Source organism: Morone saxatilis, unplaced genomic scaffold (genome assembly GCF_004916995.1).
Source record: "Morone saxatilis isolate NCDOM2014 unplaced genomic scaffold, NCSU_SB_2.0 Contig3, whole genome shotgun sequence".
Classification (NCBI taxonomy): domain Eukaryota; kingdom Metazoa; phylum Chordata; class Actinopteri; family Moronidae; genus Morone; species Morone saxatilis.
Window position 1 is genome coordinate 9,660,682 of NW_023339873.1, and position 22,615 is coordinate 9,683,296.

Here is a 22,615-nt window from a genome sequence, read left to right on the forward strand (position 1 = left end):
GTAGGTGTATCAATGGTTGACTGCGTGTATGTTGTTTTAACAGGACAATTACATGCCCTGGATATGTATTATTGCTTTATAGATTGGCAGCTATAGGGCAGTTTATGAGGGATCGGTCGCTGTAGACATGTACACGGCAATAATCCAGTCCAAATGTGATTTCATGTGCAGCACATCGTGGCGAGAAAGCGTTTGTATTGACAGTCTGGATCTGTATGTAACTGTTGTCCGCCATGATTTCGGGACATTATCATCGATTAAAACCGTGCAGATCATGTTTTCTATTTCAATCCAGGCTTTCTTAAAAAATACAAAACAACAACCCTTCGAGCCGGAATTGCCGGCAATGTCAGCATTGGAAAAGCTGAAGATGCCTTCTCTTCTCTCTTTTTTTTTTTTTTTTTCTCAATCACACTCATTTACATATCACAATCTCCATTCATAAAAACGCTTTAAAAAAAGGCGTCACACGCACGCCCCGATCCCCACAACCCACGGGCATCCATTGTAATCCGTGCATGAAGTGTTCCTGTGCACGTCGCGCCCATTTCCAGTCGCATTTTGGTATTGTTTTAATGGGCTGATCCCTTGTGTGCGCTTGTTGACAGTCAGTGAGAAATATCTGCTTCGGGAGGTGCTGCGGTCACATGATCCCCTCCATTCATAAAGTACCTGCCTGCCCATTCACAGCACTGTACACTGTTTCGCATTGCACCGACGATCACACAACGATCACATTTCCTGCGTTTGCTGTCCGAAATGCATCGCACCTAAACAGCGAATGCTCCTCTATCGATCCTTTATGACACATAAGCGATCGCGCATGTGTTGTTTAAGCGACGCTTCTTCGCTGTCTCAAAGGATTTTTCTTTCGTAATGTATTTGTCACAGAGGAAGTCATATGCCCCTTTCAGCAATTTACAGTGTCATGGTTTGATGTTCAAAACACACCCATGTTTTTCCCCTTTCCATCTATTAGGCCTTTTATGAGGGTGATTGATTTAATGCATGGAGGCTTTGTCCTTGAACTACACTTCTGTTTTTTTATATTTCTTTTATGTAACATATGCCATGGAGTTCTTTTTCCTCATACCAAGCCACACCGAATACATTACAACTAAACCACTCGCCCTCAGGTGACTATATCTTGTTTTAGGCACATTTATCTGAGCTGATTCTTTTGCAAGTAATCATGATAAAGCTTAAATTGTGGAATACCCTAACGTGTTTGATGCCAGTGGGATGAAAACCTCTGATATGAGCAGTCATCTGAATACATTTATTTTAAACTCCTCAAAGCCCCCAGGTCCCACTTTGGGACCCACTGCCATAGGCTACATATCATCAGTGGGTGTACATATCGTACAGTACATGCTGGGTTTGTTCCACACTGCATGATGGCAGCCGCTAAGATGGCGAGGTGATCCAAGCATTGTTGCTATGATTCCACCACCTTTCTGGCTGTTGTATGATTCATAGTAATGGAGTGAACAGAATACTGAGCGTCGCCTGAGCCATTTATTTTTGCTCAAGAGAGTCACCTTTTAATATTCTCTTTATAATGACACAGCTTTTCAGACAAAAATGGTTTAATTTTTTTTTTTTAGCACCAGGGATAATAATAATTATTATAATCAAAATGTTCTTTACACTTTTGTGTCCCTTTTTTGCGTTGTGACATTGTGCTCTCTTCCCCCTGATGAGATAAATTCAGATCTTTGATGAGTCACTTGCTCAGTCCTAAAAAGAAACCTTAGTGTAAATCTCGGTTATCTTTTAACTTTATACTAACGTGTTCGAGCGTAATTAAGGGGGGGAAAAATGTGTTTGTTCTCCCGCGGCCTTCGTTGTTAACATTTGAGTCGAAAAATCTCTCCAAAAATGTGTGAAGAGATAGTCCTGAAGTGGTTTTGTCTGAGTGATGGGTGGTAAGCCAAGCTGGTGTACACACAGCACACCCTATGCTGAGAACATGTTACTTGGCCTCGGTGCAACTATGTTCACAAGGCTGAAATGACAAGAAGGCACATTAAGCCCTGTCAGATTTTGGTTTGCATCTGCTCTGCGATGTGTGTTGGTGTGGAGAGTGTGGTGTGATGTAAGAGTTTTGCAGACGACGACTATGGTCATGCTGGGAGAAGTGGGAGATTTATGAAAGTGTGTGCAAGCAGCCGCTCTGCTGAATGTCACGTTTATCTAAAATATTTATTTGAACAAAGGCAGTAGTCTGTTGAGGTGCGCTGTACTGGTAGCTTTATCTGTGTACTGTAGGTATCATTTTTTTTTACATAGTCAATGTGTACACGTGAACAGCTTGTTTTTACACATTACATCTTATGCCCTGCTAAGCTCCAGTTTAACACGTCTGGGGATTTCTATTCAAAAACATGAAATATGTTACAGGTAGATCCATGGAGGCCTCTTTGTTCTCCCTAAGTCTGTATTATAAAAAAATGAGAAAAATGAGAAAAATCCAACAGGTGATAATGTAGATCTTCGTTATAGACGTTTGCTAAAATGAATCACATGAATCCCTCATCCATTTTTATCAGCGAAGGTCAGTGGCCTCTTTATTCCGCTGCACATAGGGTATGGCCTCATTGTTTTAGATTCCTGCAGCTCTGTGGTATTGTCTGTTGCCAGTCAGGTGATCCTCAGTGATTCCTTTCTCTGTGTCCTCTTCCTATCTGTGTGATTGATTTGACAGCTCAGCGTTTTATCTGCCAATGTGGGTGTCGTGATCTTATCACCTGAGGGCTGTTTTGCACTCCCATTCCTGTTGCAGAGCTTTCCAAACACATTCCTCCTAAACAACCCCCATCATGTCCTAAAACGACAAAGGGAGACAGCTACTTCAGCTGTTAGGGCTAGTGCTTTATGGCCTGAGTAATTGCCTATATCCTGTGGCCCTTATGTTAAGCTAAATAATTTCCTGGCCCTTTTTTTTTTTTATAGATGGTCTTATTTGGGGTTATTGCCAGTTGTTGGGTTTGACCTCCATGAACACTTAGTTTTACTAGCTGAACTAGTCCAAGCTACAGACGTTTCTTACCTTTGACAAAGTCTGCTGAGCTGAACACATCTTTGGTTTTGCTTCTGTATTCTTTTGGGGAAGTGTTGCTTGTGACTAGAGTGGTTTACAGAGACCCATGAAGTGTGTTATTTGACAAATATACATAAGGGCACTTTGTAGCAGCGTTTTATTTTGGCGGTTGCTAGGCGTGTTATCATGTATTATTAAATGTAGGTGTATGTTTAAAGATATACATATGGTGTAGAAAGTGTCCTAACATTAAATCCGTCTGTTTCACCTTATTCACGTAGGAGGGGAAAAGTTTCATAATCGTAAAAAGTTGTTTTGCGTACAGAATACTTATGCCCCACTGTCTGCTTGTTCTATTAGAAGCTGTCGTATTGTTTGTGTGATTAATGACAGTGATCCTCTGTATAACCAGAGGGCTTGGGCTGTCTGTAACTTAGACAAGCCAACAAACTGAACAGGCCTTGTATAGTGGTGGACTGTTCCATTCCCATGGCCAGATTTAGGCCTGGATTCTGTGTATTTTAAACCCGAGCCACTTCCCTCTTTATAATTTTCATTTCCTCTTCAAGTATTTTAGGAGCAAGCATAAACTGGCGTAAATGTCAGCAGTGTATTTAGAGCACATTTCAAACAAATGTTCTTATTTGTAAGACAAAGACCTGGTGTGGATGCTTTGTATGAAGGCTGTGAAGCCTACACTAAAAAACTTGCTGATGTTGTCTCCATCACAACATCCAGATAGCAGGGCTTGTCTTCATTTCTTTGTCAAGAAGGGCCTCTGATGTTCACAGACCATATCTCAATGCCTCTAAGATGTGCTTTTAGCACTAAGTGTCTGAATTGTGGATATTGTTTTCAGTTGTGCTGCATGCGGGAGCATGAAGGCTGGGCCTTGTTGTGAGCTCTTTGCTGCAGCTGGGCTGAGATGGTTCTTTCCTGTGAGGCCACAGACATAAAAGGACACAGATGTAAATCCTAAACCTTGTGTCTTTGATTGAGTTTCCAAACACTTTGAAAACAGGAAGGGGTTTCTGTGTGTGCGTCTGTGCACACACACACACACACACACACACACACACTTGTGTGTTTATTTCTCTGGGAACATTTGGCATGTGTATGTGTTTTCTGAGAGAGATAGGCCCAGATCCTAGATGAGTGAATTTAAGCAAACATAGCTTTATGTTATTAAATAAATCAAGTTTTCAAATATAATAAAAATGTGGAGGCCTGTGAGAACATATATTTTTATGTGCTCAGTAACTTCTGATCAGTTTCTGTCCTGTCTAGTTATATTTAGAATTTGGATCAGACTTTTATTGGTTGGTAATAGTGTTTCTTGATTCTTCCAAATCGTAGCAGCAGAAATTCAATGGAAAGCTGCTTGAATGTGAATCTAATTGATTTTCAGTATGCACTAATAGGTTGGTTTCTGATTATGATGATGATGATAATGTTATGCTATTCCCAGTGACGGGGCATGCTGTGATGGTTTACAACTTGTCATAGCAGTTTCTCTTTACATCCATGGGCCATCATCACGGTTTGGTGGTTTATCCTTCCCAAGTTGCTCCTGAGATGTATTGATGGTTTCTCCCACAGTAAGACAGCCATCTAAGCCTTGTTCCCTCAGCTTCCCGTCTCCCCCTTGGTTTCAGAGTAACTGACGAGTAGACGCTCGGGTCCCTGGGGACTACTCTTACATCAAAGAAAACCAGAGACGCCGCAGCAGTCGAAATTTGTGGTCCCTTTTCTTTTTTTTTTTTTGTAATGGCAAGCGCAAGGTTTTAATTTTCCAAATGCTTGCGGTTCGAATTAAGATCATCTCAATATGTGGCTGTGATTGATGTTTGAGAATAGTTTTTTGGCATTTGATACACATATGGGATCCTTTTGATTTATAGTGCCACGGCGCAGCGGCACCTAGAACACTGTTGTCGGGGGTTGCAGGCCCAATCCAGCAATAGAGGGGTTGGTTAGAAAATCAGTGTTAGAAACGTCTGAGTGAGCGGTTCTGACGTCAATTTGCTGGTTTAGGTCTATCTTTGATTTGGACTTCTGGCTAATTTGACCCACTAACGGCTGTTTGTGACCGACGCTCCCAGAAGTGACTGCGATCAGTTGATTTGTCGTCACATTAGGTGGTATTTCTGTGAAAGGATGGTGGTAAATTTGAAGTGTAGCATCGCCGTGTGGTGCAGCAGCAGCAGAGTAGGCTTCTGTTTTTTATTTATTTTTTTCCTGAGTCAGTTGGTAGCTAAACTGAATGTTCTTGTGAGGGAGATGACTCACCAGCAGCCTGAGGTGTTGAGAGGAGATAGGGCAAATTTCTCTTTCACTTCTCTTTCTATAGCCAACGTATTAGTTTTCACTGCAGCTAATGTAGCAGGTTTGTGATGCTGGCTGCCAGTCTCTGTAGGCATTGTCCGTTTTTATTAGTTTTGTTTTATTAATGGATAACAGACAGCCCCTTCAAAGGTGTCTTGTTCTGGCCTTATGTCATAATTTGCACTGCATCCATGTTGGGTCATGTTGGTGTTTGTTTTGGGTATGTCTGTGCCCTTGAGTTTGCCACTGGTTATTTAGGGGATTTGAACCGTGGCTAATTGGCCAGCTAGTTTGCGCCGTTCAGATTAGATGCACTGCTGGAATCGACGGTCGAGTCCCAGATTGCATGTTATTCATTTCTTCAATGAGGCGTGATCACAGCGAAGGAAACTGCACAACTTTAGCTCCACGTTTCCTTTTGTTACTCTAGATTTTTGTTTTGGTGGGACATATCATGGTGGATTACAATTTTATAAATTCTTAACTGCATTCAAATATTACACCGTTTTCTGCTACATTATATCTACTAAGACTCGTGTTGATCTTTTGGTCAGTTGATCTGCATTGAATACATCAAGACTTATTGCTTTTTAGGTAATTCTAAAGCTGTCAAGGAAATGCAAAAGTGGCGTATTTTATCTATGATAGCAGCTGTTGAAGATAGCCACAGATTTTAGTAAGCATGTAGAATGAGTCACACCCTACGTGGCTTTTCACACCATCCTCCACTCCCCCCTCTACTTTCCTAGTGATTGCTTTCCTTTTGGAGGATAATCTATAGAATCGGATTGGGATAAGTAGCTTGTGTTTATTTTCCCAATGATATTTTAATGATTTTTTCCCCCCCTCAAAAGTCTTACAATCCAAAGTGGCCTGGTGGAGCTTGACTGAGCTTGACAGCCTTCCTCCGGTTTTGATACAGGGGAGAGAGATGGGGAGGAAAGGGGGCAATGGAAAAAAAGAGGTTGGGGAGAGGGGGGGGGGGGGGTCTCCCCTTTTCTGATGCTAATGAAAGGAGGAATGGTTTTCCAGCTTTTAGCTTGCAGAGTGTGTCTCCCCTGCAGCATGCTCCGCTGCCTGGACATTGTGGGAGGACAAAACTCCAGGCCCGGGATCCAATAACGTGAAATTTCAGCAGAGAAGCGGCCATTGTGTGGAGAGAGGCAGCCGGGGAGGGGTTGGGTAGAAGGGGGAGACGGAGCGGAGGAAAGGGAGGGTGACTTGGCGAGCACCCAGGGCTCAGGCAACATCCTTTCTCTCTCTCCTCTTCTCCTGCGCTCCTCCTCTTCCTTCTCCTCCTTCCCTTCTTCTCCCCCTCCTGTCTTTCTTTCAATAACCCCCCCCTCCGCTCCGCCCCAATACCCCTGTCCTTGCCTCGCCTCCCCTCCACCACTCCCCTCTGGGGTGGGAAGCCCAGGGCTGAGACAGGAGCAAAGCATGATGGCATGCTGGAGCCCAGTGAGCCATGGGCCGGAGCAGCAGACAAACGGCCACTTTGTCAACTTAGGAAATGGTTGTCCCAGGATCCCCCTTCTCCGCCATACACTGCAACCGGCCTCGAGGCCCAGGCCTTCCTGGTCTGCACGTGCTCCCCCATCATGTCTTCTCTTCTCTTCTCCTCATGCTGTTTTGTTTGCTCTTTGCTCTCACTTTAAAAGAGGTTTGAAATAGTAAGATACTCTTAATTTTCTTGTTGCATAAGGTCATATTGCACATCCTTTTTATGAATTGAAAAGGTCATATTTAAATGGGGTTGGGAGCTGTTGACTGTCACCTTGGTCTCCACCCTGTTCCCATCCACAGTCACCTCCTCCTCCTCCTCCTCCTGCCCCCTCAATCCTCCGTTACACTCTCACCCTTCCCTCTGTATTTCTCTCCTGCTTTTGGTCGGAAATGAAGTCAGTCATCCAGCAGAATAACTTGGAATAATTCGGAATGGGGGGCTCCTTTCTCTCTCTCTCTCTGTCTCTCCCCCCCCCCGGCTCGCAGGCCCAGGCCAGCTGATCTGCTTCCGCTCTCAATTGTGTGTCCAGTCGACTGTGTGCTCCCAGCAAGGGGCGTGGAGGCCAGCCTTTGTCTCCACTATTCCACTTTGAACTGTGTGTGTGTGTGTTGCAGCAGGTTGCACTCTCTTGCACATCTTTTTAGACCACTTAATGGTTTTACCATGAGAAAGAAAAGTAAAAGCAGATACATTTATTAATTTATTCCCCTGTTTCAAAGATTTTGTTAAATGGGTCTAGTACTCTAGTTTGTTGTCGGTTGAGTTGAGTTTTAGTTGTTGGTCTGCAGGTTTCCGAAGTGTACTTTAGAGATTCGATTTTAATTACTGACCATTCACCTACAGGGAGGATCTTACTCTTAAAACAATGTTGACATCTGTGTTTTAAGCTAGATGCAAAAATGCGAGTATACACAGTCCCCTTAACTTCCTCTCTGGGCCCGGCCCCCCTCCCTGTGAGTGTCATGGTTGCTGGCATGTGTGTGATGGTAGGTCTGAAGGGTCAGGCCCTGGTCATTGTGCCCTGGTCATGGCTGAGCGACACCACCGCCTGCCTTCTGTTCACCCCAGGGACCCCTGCCTGATTGACAGCCCCTCCTGCACCCATCACTCGCATCCTTTATTGGGGGCCATAGAGGGGTGTAACAGCAGCAGTATTTCCCTCTTTTACTGCCTGTTGTACTGCTCAAAAATGCATTTTCTGCCTTGGCAAGGGTTCTCATGTAGGTCTTAGAACTACTTCTGTGGTGCTGTTATTAGGTATAAACAGAAAGGGTGTTGCTTGGAGGTTGCAAGGGGGAAGTAAGTTGTGGTTGTGTGTCAGTCTCCCACAGCCACTTACTGTTAAAGCTCGAGCATGTGAGAGAAAAAAACTGAGAATTGTGATGTGAGTATATTTAAGTTCATGAGAGATAATGTTGGTAATTCAATAAATTCCGTATTTGTTATTGTCCAGCCCTACAGTCCATTATGATTTGCTCCTACTTATTTGATTGGCAAAATAGTTGCTTATATCTGGATCAGTTCACTCATTAAGTGGCAGAAAAATCAGAACATAATATTTGAAAATGTCCTTGGAATTAAGATTATAATAACGACAACTGAAAGACTTCCAGTGTTGTCCACTTTTGTTTGAACCATGACTGATGAAGGACTGTGGTGTGTGTCTACTAAATTTTGAATAATTTAAGGATTTATTAGCCATTCAGTCTGACCAAAGGATCGGTTGGACGTATTGATTTGCGAGGACTCATTCGGGGCTGCAGTCGGTCAGTCTGTAGGGACATGGCTCGGGAACCAGAGGGTTGCCGGTTCAAGTCCAGCACAGATCACAGTATCACAGTATCACAGTATGGAGAGTGGAATGGTAGCTGCCCAGGCACTGCCGAGGTACTCTTGAGCGAGGCACCTAACTGCTCTCACTATGTGCTGCTATGTGACAGCACATCACTCCGCTATGCCTCCACATTTGCATGTGTATAAGCCCTGTGCATTGAAAACATGGAAAAATTATTTCCCCATTGGGCTTTAATAAAGTAAATCTTCTGTGAAGGTTAAGTAAAGATGATCAAGGATATAAAGAATATATAATAAAAAGTGTAAACTATGATTTGCTGCTTACGTTTAGATAGATCCATCATTTTACGAACATCTTTCTGTAATGACAGCAGCATGCCAAATCACCTCGCTTGGGTTTGAAGCAGTAATAGTGGCAGAAGTAATTAAACAGCATGATGTAAAACGCTTTTGGCTGCTTGGGGCAGGGCAAACGGTATTTACACAACATTGACATATCACCACCTTTTAATTTGATATGGCAAGCAGTTGTTTATTTACACATCCAGCAGTTATGGAGCAACATTAGCATTAATTTGCAGTTGTGTCTCTGTCTACCTAATGAATGTAAGTTCAATATTCAGTCTCTTTTGCTGTGTTTTCGGTCTCTACCAACTCCTGTGTAGAAATATATGACTTTTTTGCTGCTAACTGCTCCACTACGTTTACACAGCAGGTAATGTAGATTGGGTTTTTAGAGCTTTTTCACTGAAAACAATCCTATGAGAGCGCTGAGAATGAACCAAAACAGCTACAGCAAAACAATGAGCTGAAACTTGTAAAGCTGAGGAGAGCTGCAGATTCTAGATTAATAGCTATGAGCGACCCCTTTCACAAGGTCATACTGTTTTCACATTGTGATATGATACAATTTGATATTCTTTTTTTTTGTTGTTGAAAATATTGTTTATAGTTTGCTTTAAAGAAACCCTTAAATAGGTTTAAGTTGGTTGCTGGTGAGAGGAGATGTTGGAATAGCATATTCGTCTTGATTCTGGCAAAGAATATTGTGTTTATGTGTCTGAAAAGACCAGAATTGGCCAGAACTAAGTGTGTGGTTTTCAAAAATGCAATCTGTTTGGTTGGTTGGTTTATTTTTGAGTTACCCCGTATTTATCATGCTCATCAATCCTTTGAGAGAACTTTGGTCAACTATTATCAGGTGCCAGCAAATCAAAGCCTTCACATGAAGAAAAAAAAAAAACTTCAGATTTAAAGCTCACTGGCTCTTTTAAGATTAATTACTAACCAATAACCTGGGCACTGAGGTTTGCCAAGGGTGTGGAAGGCAGGAGGCCAAAGGTTAGCCTTATTGAGTAGACCAAGATTTAGATAACAGAGGCAGTAAGGGGGAGGACACAGCTTAGAGCAGGAGCTACTAGTTTACATGTTGTCAGTCACTGACATTTCCCTCCCTTAATCACAGTTTAATATTTGGCGTCTATTAGAGAAAAAAGTCTTTGCAAAACTCTTGTGACCCTGTGACGTCGTCCTCATCGGTCTACCCGGACGTCGGCCAGAGAGCAATGTGTCACAGGAAGACATCCGGCAGGCACATTCTTCACTCTCTTTGCCCGTTTCTATCAGCTCTCAGATCTTCCCCAGTCTTTAATATATCACCAGGAGTTTCTGCAAAATGCTGCCCTCAGCACACCCTGACCTTTGTCATTTCTGGTGGCCCAATGCAGTCTGTGTTATCTAATCAGGGAAGCATCTGACTCCAAGTGAAGGGACAGAAGCAGAGGAGGTGGGGAGGGAAAGAAAAATGAAATGAGGGGCAAATAGACATAGAATTATGATGTATAATTAATAGTCAGTATCAGAGTATGGTGTGATACAGTCTACATATATACTACTACATACCAATGTAGCGATACATTAAGTTGAGCCATTGTGGTAGAGCTGTTTCTTTTCTTTTCTACAGACTTTAGGATGTGGATTATTACACTGGATGGCAGTTCAGCCTTTTTCCACTTTGTGGCTGTTTGACATTTGACTTGTGACGTATGTATTTATGTTACAGTATATCAGAAAGAACTGAAGATTTATGCATTTTTGTACACACTGCCTTATGTCAGCTGTCTATAACCCACTGATACATATAGTCTTTCATTATACAGTGAATAATATCACCTACCTTTCATTCCTGCTTTGTTATTAGTAACTTTTCCTTCAGTTAAACATATAATGTAATGTCTTTTAGATAACCGTCTTACAATGTATAATGCCACGAGTCAAAGCCCTAGTAGGAGGCCTGAGAAAGATGAGTGAGAAACGTAGTAAAAGTACCAGCGGAAAAAAGAAAGGGGTTGATGTGAGCTGGAGCCCCTGTCATGCGTCGTGTAGCTTGAAAGCACCTGCTTTAGGGGAAAGGTTTGAAATCAGCATTGGCGAGAGCCTGAACTTGGCCACATGGTCAGTCACCCTCTGGCTGGGGTTAAACATACACTGACTGCTTCAGACTTTAGAAATCATAGCCAGTAGTCTGTTATATCATGCAGTAAAACCTAATATACATTTAAGAGTTCAATCCTTGACTTTGCTTCTTCTTTTTTTTTGTTTTGTTGGAGATTTTAAGGCTAGCTTATTACTAGTAATGGCTTGTGCCACCACCCAGATTTCCCCATGGTTTCATTTGTTTTATTTCATCTCAACATCAGAGTAGTTCTAGTGGGATGTGGCATGTCACATAGACACATAGGTTTCCTCGCTTTATGTTCTCTGTATGTCTGTATAGTGTGTTCCTCATTACGCATTCAATAACCATTTTGTGTAGGCTACATGTACTGTGCTGTGTTTGTTTATGCTGCGGTTTAACTGTATTATGTGTGCTGATATTTCATGTAGGCTTGTCTACTTTTGTAACGTAAAAGGTCATCAGAAAACACCCTCAATGAAAGGACCTGATAGAAAATGTTAAATGCTGATTACTACAGATTATGTTCACTAAAAGCATTGTTTTCTTTTTGCTGTTCCCCTCTCTTCTTATTCCTTCAACCCGTCTCTCACCTCCCTTCCTCTTCTACAGTGACAGTTATGCGCGTGTGAGAGCAGTGGTCATGACTCGGGATGACTCCAGCGGTGGATGGCTTCCCCTGGGGGGCGGAGGCCTTAGCTGTGTCACCGTCTATAAGGTCAGCCGGGCGGAGGACAGCAACAGCACCCACAGTGGAGGCAGCGGAGGAAGCAGCAGCAACCTCAGTCCCTGTAGCTCCAGTCCTAGTCCTAGTCCCAGCCCCAGCCCTAGTCCTAGCCCCACTGCTGTGGAGTTCCACATTAAGGGCGAGAGGCTCAAAGACAAACTGGTAAGGGAACCTTACGCTACGCTGCATGGATTCATATTAATACTATAAATGCAATTATAAAGTTGATGCGTTTTCTTTCCTTGTTATTTAGTCATTCCTTTCATGCACATTCAAGTGCACAAACCAGAGATGGTGCATTCTCTTGGATGAGATCACCCTGAGTCCCCCATTCCCAGACTCCCCTATCTCTGTCTTACTCACACACTCATACACACACACAGGAAGTGGTTATTTGGCTTTCCTCCATGGCGCAGGTATCTGAAAATAGGAGCGAACTGCGTGATGCTGTGATGCATGATGATATCATCAGGGAGAAGGGCAGAAAAGAATGTGGGATGAGGGATGTGGGAAACACACAAAGAGCTTGGAAGCGACCTAAATGATGGAATAGGGGCTGGAAATTCACACTCACTGTGGGGTTCCAGGAGTACCAGGTGTTTTTATAAGCATTTCCAATTTTTGGATTTGCGATGTAAAGACTGTATGTGTCGGTAAATTCAGCCGGGAAAAATCCTAAATGTCTAAAGCGTAAAATTCTCTCTCCCTTAAAGGAATGGAAACAGAAGGGCTTTTGGTTGAACAAATGCTTTACTATAATTTCACAAAATACTATGTCTTGACAGACATGAAACTTGATATAAACTTGAAATATATGTTTATATATTATTAGTATATTTCATGTAGCACTAATATGGTAGAAATCAATGCTGTAGATAAGCAAATGTACATAGTATGATAACAATTCAATTGAATTTCAAGTCATACCGTGGTATGGGTATACCATTGCAACACTAGTTGCTTGTTTTGCTGACCAATAGATGAAAAAACCTAATGATATTCACTTCATTATCATATAAGACAAACAACAGCAACAAATTCTCACATTTGAGAGGCTGGAACCAGCAAATGTTAGGGAATTTTGCTTGAATTATGATCAAAATAGCTGCCATTACGGCAGTCTACACACTAAGCACTACTGTACTCTAAATGCATTACAGGTTTCCTCTCTAACTCTTTGCTATATGATTATACAGCGTATTGCTACAATCTCTCATTCTTTTTTTATCAATATTGAGTTCACGATTATTTCACGATTACAGAGCACTGCCAAGTAACTTTGGTTACTCACTTGCTCAAGTTAACTGACAAACGCTTTGGACTATAACTAGCTACACTTGTCTCGCCAGTTAAATGCTTTTAATGTGAGCGGCAGCAGTAGAAAATGTTCAGTTTTTGTAAACAGTAACTTCATACTGCATTTTTTGTGGGAATAAAAGTATCCAGACTAACTGCATGGTGTGTGTGCAGCGACATGACACCTCTCCAAAAGCTAAACCATAACGTCTCGATCACCCCTGGTGGCTGGCTGTGAGTTTAGGAAGCGCTTGATTTGATATGCAGCTGAGTTTTCCATGGGTTGAGCACCCATTGTAACTGTCAATATTGTATACGATCACCTTCATTTAAATGTGGGAAGCCATAATTGTGATCGCTATTAATATTAGATTAATTGTGCAGCCCTGCTATGTACAACAAAGTGTGAGGTGATTCTGTTTTTTTCTGTTTCTGTACTAATATTTGTGGCTTTTGCTGTAGTTGCTTTAAAGCTCATGACCTTCTTGTCACAGACTCATTCTATGTTGTAGATGTTAAACAGATCCAGTAGATGCACTGGGATAATCCTGGTCTGTGGTAATGAGAGTGTAAATCTGCGTGCACGAGAGAGAGAGAGAGAGAGAGAGAGAGAGAAAGAACTGTCTATCAGATGTCAGGAGACTGTGGAGGCCACCATGATGCAGAGTCTGGTGTCTTCTGACAATCCGACATTAGAGGCCTGTTACAGCAGGGCCTCTAAATCACCTTTTTTAAATCTTCCTTGACTGAACACTTTTTATGTGTGTTTTGTGTTTACGGCATGTTTGTGTTTTGTGCGTTGCTATCCAAGCGTGTGTGTGGCACAGGAAAGGGTGTGGCGGGAATGCTGTTGTTCAGACAGGGCATAGACATGGCTCAGATACCCTGGCATCTCTTCTGGGATGTGGTAAAACACCCCTATCACCGCCAGAGTCTACCCCCAGCCACCACAACAAACACCCAGCCATATGTAGGTCTGTCGAGATGCCACCCAGTGCCATGCTGTTGGCGTCAACCGCAGCGCTACCGACAGTCTGAGGCCATCAGGAGAGGAGCGGCAGAGTGATGAGTCCATGAAAACAACAGCAACAGACAAAACCACATGAGAATATGGTAGACAGTGAAAAAGAACTCAATATCAGTACTTGTTACCACAGTGTTGTCTAAAACAGTAACGTCAGTGTTTTGATTTCGGAGGTAAATGAAAGACCGTAATTATGTTGTATGAGTGATGTTGAAAACAAAAATAGGGAAGAGCTTCTAAATGTTTGAAAGGCTGTTTGGTTTGATTTGTTATGTCTAAAACACAGAAAAAGGGAGATGCTGTTCCATGTTTTAGATGCATTTCTATGTCGTCTTAAAGGATGTCATTTCAGTGTTTTAGGGAAAGCACAATGACAGTCTCCATCCCTGATAGGAACCTGAGCTAGATAGAGAGAGAACAAAAAAACAGAGCAGAGATGCAGTTATTTTGAAATCACAAAGGCACGATTTTGGCTGGTAGAAACGAGGTGATTGGGGGTGCATAAGATATGAGATGAATCAGGGAAAGAGATGTGTGTAGTCAAAGAGCAGGAAACAGGTGGAGCCAGATAGACGGGAGACTGAAGAGGTGGAGGGGATCTGTCTATAAGCGCAGTGATGCGGCACAGAGTGTACTGGTGATGACTCAGCTGGCTCTCCATATAGCTACCAATCACTCTTCTTCTTGCCCCCCCTCCCTTCTCTCTCTCGCTCTCTCTCTCTGTCTCTCCTTCACTCTGATTCTCTGACTCTCTTAAAAACTACAGATCTAATTGGTTGATGATTACTTACCGTACCGGCTCTCGGATTATGACAAATCTTTGGCTTAGCTCTCACCTCACTTCCTGTCGTTCGTAGTCTGTGACTCCCATTGATTGATGCAGCTGTGACTGTGGTGTAGTCCAGGCTTAACTCTAAAAGGCTTTGCCTTGGAGCAAAGCACCCTTTCAATACAGTTGTTGTTTTTGCTGTTAATCTTGTCATGTGATTGTTTTGACTTATCTTTGCTAGCAAAATATGGTTTATTGAATGTAGGTCTTGGGAGAGGGGAGAAATCTGTATCAGTTGCAACCAATGCCTCCTACCAAGTCTTCAAAGCTCAGTGCTTTAATATTATTGCGTACAGTCTTTCATTCATACACCAATTCACAGCAGATTACTTGTATATGCTCAAAATAAACACTTTATTCCAAACATTGTTATTAAAATGTCTTGAAACGATAATCAGGTTGTAATTACCAAAGGCAGCGTTCTATATATTGTAGCCTGAGTTGAGCATGTAAACGTCTCTCTCCATGTTCCCCCATTTCCGCCCTCTTCTCTCTGTTTGTCTCACCTCCGTCTGTCTCTGTGTCAGTCCTCAACTCCAGCCTGTATTCCATTTCTATCTTCTTTTTTTTTTTTTGTCAGAGTTGCTCCTCCTCTCTTTTCTTTGAGCACAGTGTGGAATGCGGTGTTAAGTATCGTCCTTCCATGCAACTGTGATACTTCCTCCTCTGTCGGCCACGCTGTGCGCTCACCTTACCTGCTCCGGCTCCATTCAGTCTCGCCTCCACAATCAGCCCCGGAGGCACGGTGGACCCCCTCCCCACAACCCCACCCCACCCTTTCTTGCCACCCCATCCTCCTCACATCCGTCCCTCTCATCCACTGGCTCTGGGTAAACACACAGGCTTAACCTTTGCCCCTTCTTTTCTTTGGGAGGCATGTAAGGAAGTATTGACATGAGGACAGATATTGCGACACACATCTTTCTGCATGCCGAAAAATGTAAATGTTGCAAACCAAGTGTAAGAAGGCAGCTCTCACTCAGACATTCAGAATGAAATGTAGACCTGTGTGCACCCTCTCTGACACACATATCACATATCATCAACCTCTCACACAGCTGCCACGCATCAGCCTCTTAAAGTGTGCATGTTGACTGTTGTCCAGATCGACGGGGAACCCTGCCATCTGCTTTCAGTTGTCGAGTATTGGTTTGTGACCATTATCCTCCGACGGGGCATTTGCACTGCGAAGATGCACAGTGTACCACTTGGGTCATTGAGCTTTTCATCACACCAGCTTCTGCGCTCACGCATTCTCTCACGCAGATCGCCATGAGCACGCTCACACATTCACACCCCATTAAGCCACCTCTCGTGCACGTCGGTAAAAAAAACCTCAAAGACTGTAATGGCCGTCTCTCATTTCATTTAATCTGCCTAGAGGAAGGCCGGGAGGCGGCCCAGTAGCCCTGATTAATAATAGGCTTTGAAAACACAGTCTCTCTCTGCCACACACTTGGGCTGCCTGGCTCCAAAACATACTCAACCCCCCTTCTTCTGCCACCGCCACTGCTCTCCAACTTTATCATCATCTGTAATGAAAACCCCACCATTTAGAATGTGTTTTACAAATTATTCAAAGAAGTATGTGAAATTATTTGGCTTAAGATGATTTTTTTTTTTGCTCGTTTTCTATTTTAGAAACCCTGGAGTTATGTAGTTCCAAATGCAGGCCTTTACTTCCAACCTCTTTCTCTCTATTCCCTTACTCACATTGCTGTGGGATGATTGAATGTGACACATTTAAACAGCTTAGGGTGAGGAGTAAGATGAAGGATTTACATATGTTCCCCAGTGAGCTTCATCATTATTAAATGATGCACTTTCCAGTCCTTATGCTAACACCTTTCGCTTGACCAAATCTAACTACAATGTTGGAATTATGACATATTTAACTCTGTGTGCGTGTTGTGTATTGTCAGGTGGTCCTGGAGTGTGTCCTGCAGAAAGACGTAGTATACAACAAGGTCAACCCCATCTTCCACCACTGGAGGATCAACGACAAGAAGTTTGGACTTACTTTCCAAAGCCCTGCTGATGCCCGTGCCTTTGACCGGGGCATACGACGGGCCATTGAGGACATCAACCAAGGTGTGTGTGCTGGCTGGTAGTTAATGGTGCCTGCATGTGTGTCCCTATGGAGAACCCTATCAACAAAACACCAAGTTTATTTGGAATCTCCACTAAGAGGTTGCTCTTACTATGTGTGTTGGCAGCCATCCAATACGTGTAAAATAATATGGGTGTATGTGTATGAACATGGCATGCATTCTATTAGCGGGTGTCTACAGCCTGTATTCCTGCTTGTTTGTCATTGGCTTTGTAATGGCTGACCTAGCATCTGTTCTAGGAGAGATGCATAGCATTGATTAGCACTGATGAGTCTACCCCACCAACACCACCACCCTCACACGCACACACACACACACACACACACACACACACTGCTACCTGCTCATTCACCCAAGCATGACCCTCTTGCGTTATCTTATCAGCACCAGCTGCCCAGATAAACTCTCCACTTCCTGTAGAGACTGGCAGGGCAACGCTGTGCCCAAACAGTGGGTAATATAGGACATTGGAGGAAGGGTTGGTAAGTTTGAGGACTGGCTAGTCCAGTCTAAAAAAAAAAGGGTAGGGTTAGGTCTGTCTGTGCTCAGTGTGGCAATCATGCAGTTTTTTAAAAGCTAAACTAGATATTACACTTGGGTGGAGTCTCTGAGTTTAGTTAGCAGCTTTGGGTCCTGATAAGCATTATTTTTCAGTACAGTGCCAGAGGTTGCAAAGTCATCCAATTAGCAGAAGAATCGCCAGCTCAGCAATCTGCCACCCAGCCCCATGTTACACAAGAGGCTGGCTGGCTGGGGAGCTATAATCTCCTTTACTCTCTAGACCTGGGAACCCTGGGGAGCATAGAGGAGGTACAGCAGAACATATCGTAAAAAGGCTTATGATAAGCGTTGATCTGAGATTTGCACTTCCTGGTCCAAGTCCACACATAGTCTAGATAAAAGGTAATCACGGGCAACAACTGTTAGGCCTGGCTTTGCTAATCGCTCTGCCTGTACATTTTGTTGAAGATGGAGAACAAAGAATATTTGCTGGTTTTTCTTACTCCTCTATGATAGCAAACTGAGTATTTTTTTATTTTGTTTTTTATCAGCCACCAGGCAATATGAAGAAAGTCTTTCTGGGCTTTTCTTTGACATCTTAAGTAATCTGAAAATGAAGCAATAATAAATAGTTAATAAACAGAAACCCTAGTTCACATGACAGGAAGCTTTGGGAAGAAGGTTGAGCATCTCTGATAGCTGGCCAATGTGATTAAACACATCCCCCTCACCTCACCCAGTGGCTATACAGTTTCTGTCTGCTAGTAAACGCTTGAACTCTTCTCCTGTGAATGTCAGCTTACAGCAAGTGATGGTGAGTTTCATCTCCCCAGTGCCTGCCACCCCTCTCGCTCTCTCTCCCTCTCTCTCCTTTCCCCTGCTATCCCCTTCTGCCTCTGCTCTCCTTTCTCTGCTGGCATCTTCTGTGTGCTGCCAGTGTTGTGTAATGCCTCTCTTCAGCTCAGGCAGGCAGGTTCTTCTGTATTCCTGTTGCATCGTTCTGCTGCTGGACTGCTGCGTGAATGTGTGTGGGGAGAGAAGAGGCAGCAAGAGAGAGAGAGAGAGGGAGAATATGTTTTGCCTGTGTGTGTGTGTGTGTGTATCAGTCTTGCAGTCCTCTGTTGCCATGGCAACGGCCGGCACATGGCTCAGGCAGCTTCGTGGCCCAGCTCTGCCAGAGTCGTGCTGCAGGAAGCCTCTTTCTCTCTGTAGTGGAGAAATGCATACACGCATACACACACAAACACACACACACACAAACACCTTTCTCCATGTGATTCAGACAGACAGACTGAATGGGTCTAACACAAGCCCAGTGAATTCTTCTGTCCTCTCTGTGCCATGTATTGCTGTATTCCCTTCCTAAATGCAGACAGTCTAGCTGATGCCTGAGTGCTTCAAAAGAGACCTTGGTGATCCTAATTAAGTGAACCCAAGTTTTTAAAAAAGAACCTCTTGATGCCCCAGGTACAAACAGTTTACCCTTCATCCCAATGGAAATGGTTTAATCCTTGTTTTCTGCAACATTGCCAAGACTGTAGCCCCAACCGTTTTGTCTTCTATTAAGTTTCTTCAACAGCGTTTTCTTTTTATCATGAATATTCTGGCTGCTGCTGCTTGAAAATCAAGTGCTAGATTTGCTTTCATTATACCCACTAGTGTTGTGTGTTTACTAAGGATGGGTAAAATCACAATACTAGTCTGAATGTCAGTGATAATTATAGTAAATAGCAAATATTTGAATCTTAATCATGCAACTGGAAGTTCTGACTTAAACTAAAACCTAAACTAATTCATGCGTAGGTAATATCTTGCATGTATAAACATAGCTTTTATTATGTACATTTTTCTTCACTTTTGGTGTTGTTAACTATCACATAAATGATATCCATTGAACTCCCACAATGAAGTGTGGCCATTTCAAGTTGTGGACACGTATGAACACAATGGGGGAAAATACTACATAGAAATTGTTCTTTAATAATCTAAATTTTGACTAAGGGCAATAAAACAAAAATGTTAGATAGGGCTGTACCCGACTTCAAGTTTTGTCAGTCAAATCAGATTTGGCTGTTCGATACAAAGACTATTTATTTATTTTTTATTTTTTTCAGTTCAGCACCACACTTAACTCCCATATCAGCAGTTCCTCTCCGTGAGTCTCATGTTTTAGCCTACCTCATGTTTTTAATGCCTTTCTTTGTTATCTGTGATGTGAAAATATCAGATTTCCACACAGTCAGTGAAAGTAAAGTGCGCGTCCCGCTCATAATTCAATTAGAAAATCCCAGCGCACCACAGTTTGTCTCTCCTGCCGGGCTGTTAGGGCTGAGCAGAGAGCGTCGGAGCAGTCACTGTTCCGCTGCTCGGCGTCACGCTGCCCTCCGTTAACTATCACTCTTTTCTGCTTTCATCAAAGATCTGCGGTTTGTGGGCATTTTACCTGCTATGCTGTTGCTCCATGTTGTGACAAAATGCGAGTCGACCCTCCTCGATTGATGATTCAAATCATAAACTTTTTGGAGGCATCCCCATTGTTGGACAATATCGTCTATTAAACAATGGTGCTCTCAGTGTGGACAATATCACCATGCTTCATAAGTAGAAAGGGGTTTAACAAAATAGCACTTTGTGTTTAAAATATCAGTAACATTAGTGTCTTTCCTCGGGTTACACCGTCCACAGTTTCATTCTCTGTGGTCATGAAAAGCTGTAACATGGTCAGCCTGATACCTGAAACATAAGCTCTGACTCCAGCATCAGCAGACGAGGTGTTTTGGATGCGGAAATGGCACATGGCGTTTTAGCCGAGGTCGGGGTTACATTATTCTAGACATGCATATTTCATTAACTTCTGTGTGCCCCACTGACACAAAGCAGCTTTCATTTCCCCATTAGACTACAGTCAAGAGGAAAGCAGAAGTCTTGTCCTATTCTGGCCTGACAAGAATCAGCAATGTAAATCTGTTGCTTTAAACATGCTTTGTAGAGGAGATGTCATGCATTGAGACTGAAATTACTGTGGTAAATATGATATGCATTACACATTCTTAGAAATGTAGCTAGGGGTTTCAAAATAGTATAAGAAAGTGGAAGAGTCTGGTACATGATTTCACTGGCCTTCTGTAAATTTTCGCCCCCTAGTGGTGAAGTTCCACAAACAAGTGTTCCCTTGTTATTTGTCAATCACACTAAGACACAAAAAATTATGATATGTATATGTGCTATGATACGGGTTTAGTAATGTACAAAAATGAAATGAAATACCGCTGATGAGGTTTTAATGCCATAGACTATGTCGACACACAGATTCTGACCTGTTAGTACTTTATTGTTGTAAGCTTTATATGCTTATTATTGGCTTGAGTGTATAAAATAAACAGGTCTGGCCTCTAATCTTTTCCCTGTCTGGGTTCTTTCTTCTCTTTTCCAGGTTGTCGGCAGTTTGGGGAAGGTGATACTCCTGAGGATGGACTACCGGTGAGTGGGGAAAAAAAAAAGCTGAGATTCTGGTTTTTGGTATGAAGAAAATGTGTGTAGTGTGCGTACACATGAGTACGTGTTTAATTATCGAACTGTAAGGAGTTTACTTTCCTCTGTTTGAGTGTGTTGGGCCAAATTTATTTACGCTTTAGCATTTTTTTGTTATAAAATGCACTACAGAGTAAAACAAATTCACAAAAAAACGAAACATGATGATTCATTTTTAATGAAGTATCTGTGTCATAAAGTGGGAAATGATTATGTTACTGTAGGCTTTTCTATGGTTAGATGTGTATATATATATATATAACTCAGCTTCCCCTTGCTATTAAATAGGAGGCAGGTCATAGCTAGAACCTGAGCCATATGTTTGAGCCCTGATGTGTCCCACCCAGGCACTGACACCTGCTTTTGTTTTCTAACAGTTGTTCTTGGAGATTTACAGGTGTTTAACTAGTGCCAGCCAGACCCCGAGGTGAAGCTGGGTGTTGGCCAGCGAATGTGCTAGAGCAGGCTTAGCTGTCTCTATCAATCTAACTTGGTAGCTGTCACTCTTGTTACAATTGATGCCGATATAATAACTATTGCCTCAGGAGCTGGTTGTTCAAAGGCAGCTTGGTGAAAACACTCCGATTTCAGTGTTCTCCAAACTGAATGTGTTTCGCCACGAGCTGGGCCTCCTTTTTTTGACAGGTTGAGAACTGTTAAGGTGCGTTATGTTAAGAATTGTATGTATTTGCTCTATTCCTGGCATGTGGGGCTCTATTGACTGCTGACATGTGTGGCTAAGATTGCCGTGTTCTCTTTAGCAGAGAAAGGCAGCAGGTATATGGTGCAAGTCCACACACCCATGTTGATTTGTTTTAGATATCAGGCCTGTTACAGGAACGTCAGTCACCTGTTCTACTTCTGATTGCAAAGTAGGTGAAAAGACACCTTTGTGGGAGGAAGGGCAATTCTTGTAATGCATACTTAAACAGATTGACAAGAAATGCAGAAACCATCCAGTACATCCAGTACATACAGTCCTGCAATAGGTGCTACCTTTGTGAAACTTATAATTAATTACTGTTGACACAGTGTGAGAGAGGTGTTGATTTAACTCGGGTCATTTTTTACACTGTAGTTTGTGGTGTACACAAAGGCACAGCCTTAAAACATACTGAAGAATTGAGTCAGCACACACATAACTAAAATAGTAGCCTCAACAAGTATTAATAGGGCCATTGTGTTACATTGCATGGTGTTTCTAGTTTATTATTTATCAGAAGTGCCCCACCAACTCTTATCTTTGACATGACACTGTACCTCCCATGACTTTGAGTTAATTGCACTTGTCAGAGGTGTGTCATCACCTTTGACCTGCCTAGTATCTTACATCCTGTAATGTTGTGGACTAGAGGAGCAGTGAAGGGGAGAGAGCTGCGTTCCTGTTCCTGTGGCGAAGTTCCTCTTTAAGGAATCAGCCTGAACATACAGGAAATCCAATGGCACCACTGTTGCTAGGCAGCGGGGGGGGGGGA

The 22,615-nt window shown here is 42.8% G+C and overlaps 1 protein-coding gene across 1 annotated transcript in view; it reads left to right on the top strand.

Annotated features, from left to right (window-relative positions):
• Positions 1 to 22,615, top strand: part of spred1 (sprouty related EVH1 domain containing 1) — a 45,359-nt gene that overhangs the window by 12,857 nt on the left and 9,887 nt on the right. The window contains exons 3-5 of the mRNA XM_035673682.1: positions 11,734 to 12,010; positions 16,920 to 17,088; positions 21,043 to 21,089. Of these exons, the coding sequence (XP_035529575.1) occupies positions 11,734 to 12,010; positions 16,920 to 17,088; positions 21,043 to 21,089 (493 nt within the window). The remainder of the gene's footprint in view (positions 1 to 11,733; positions 12,011 to 16,919; positions 17,089 to 21,042; positions 21,090 to 22,615) is intronic.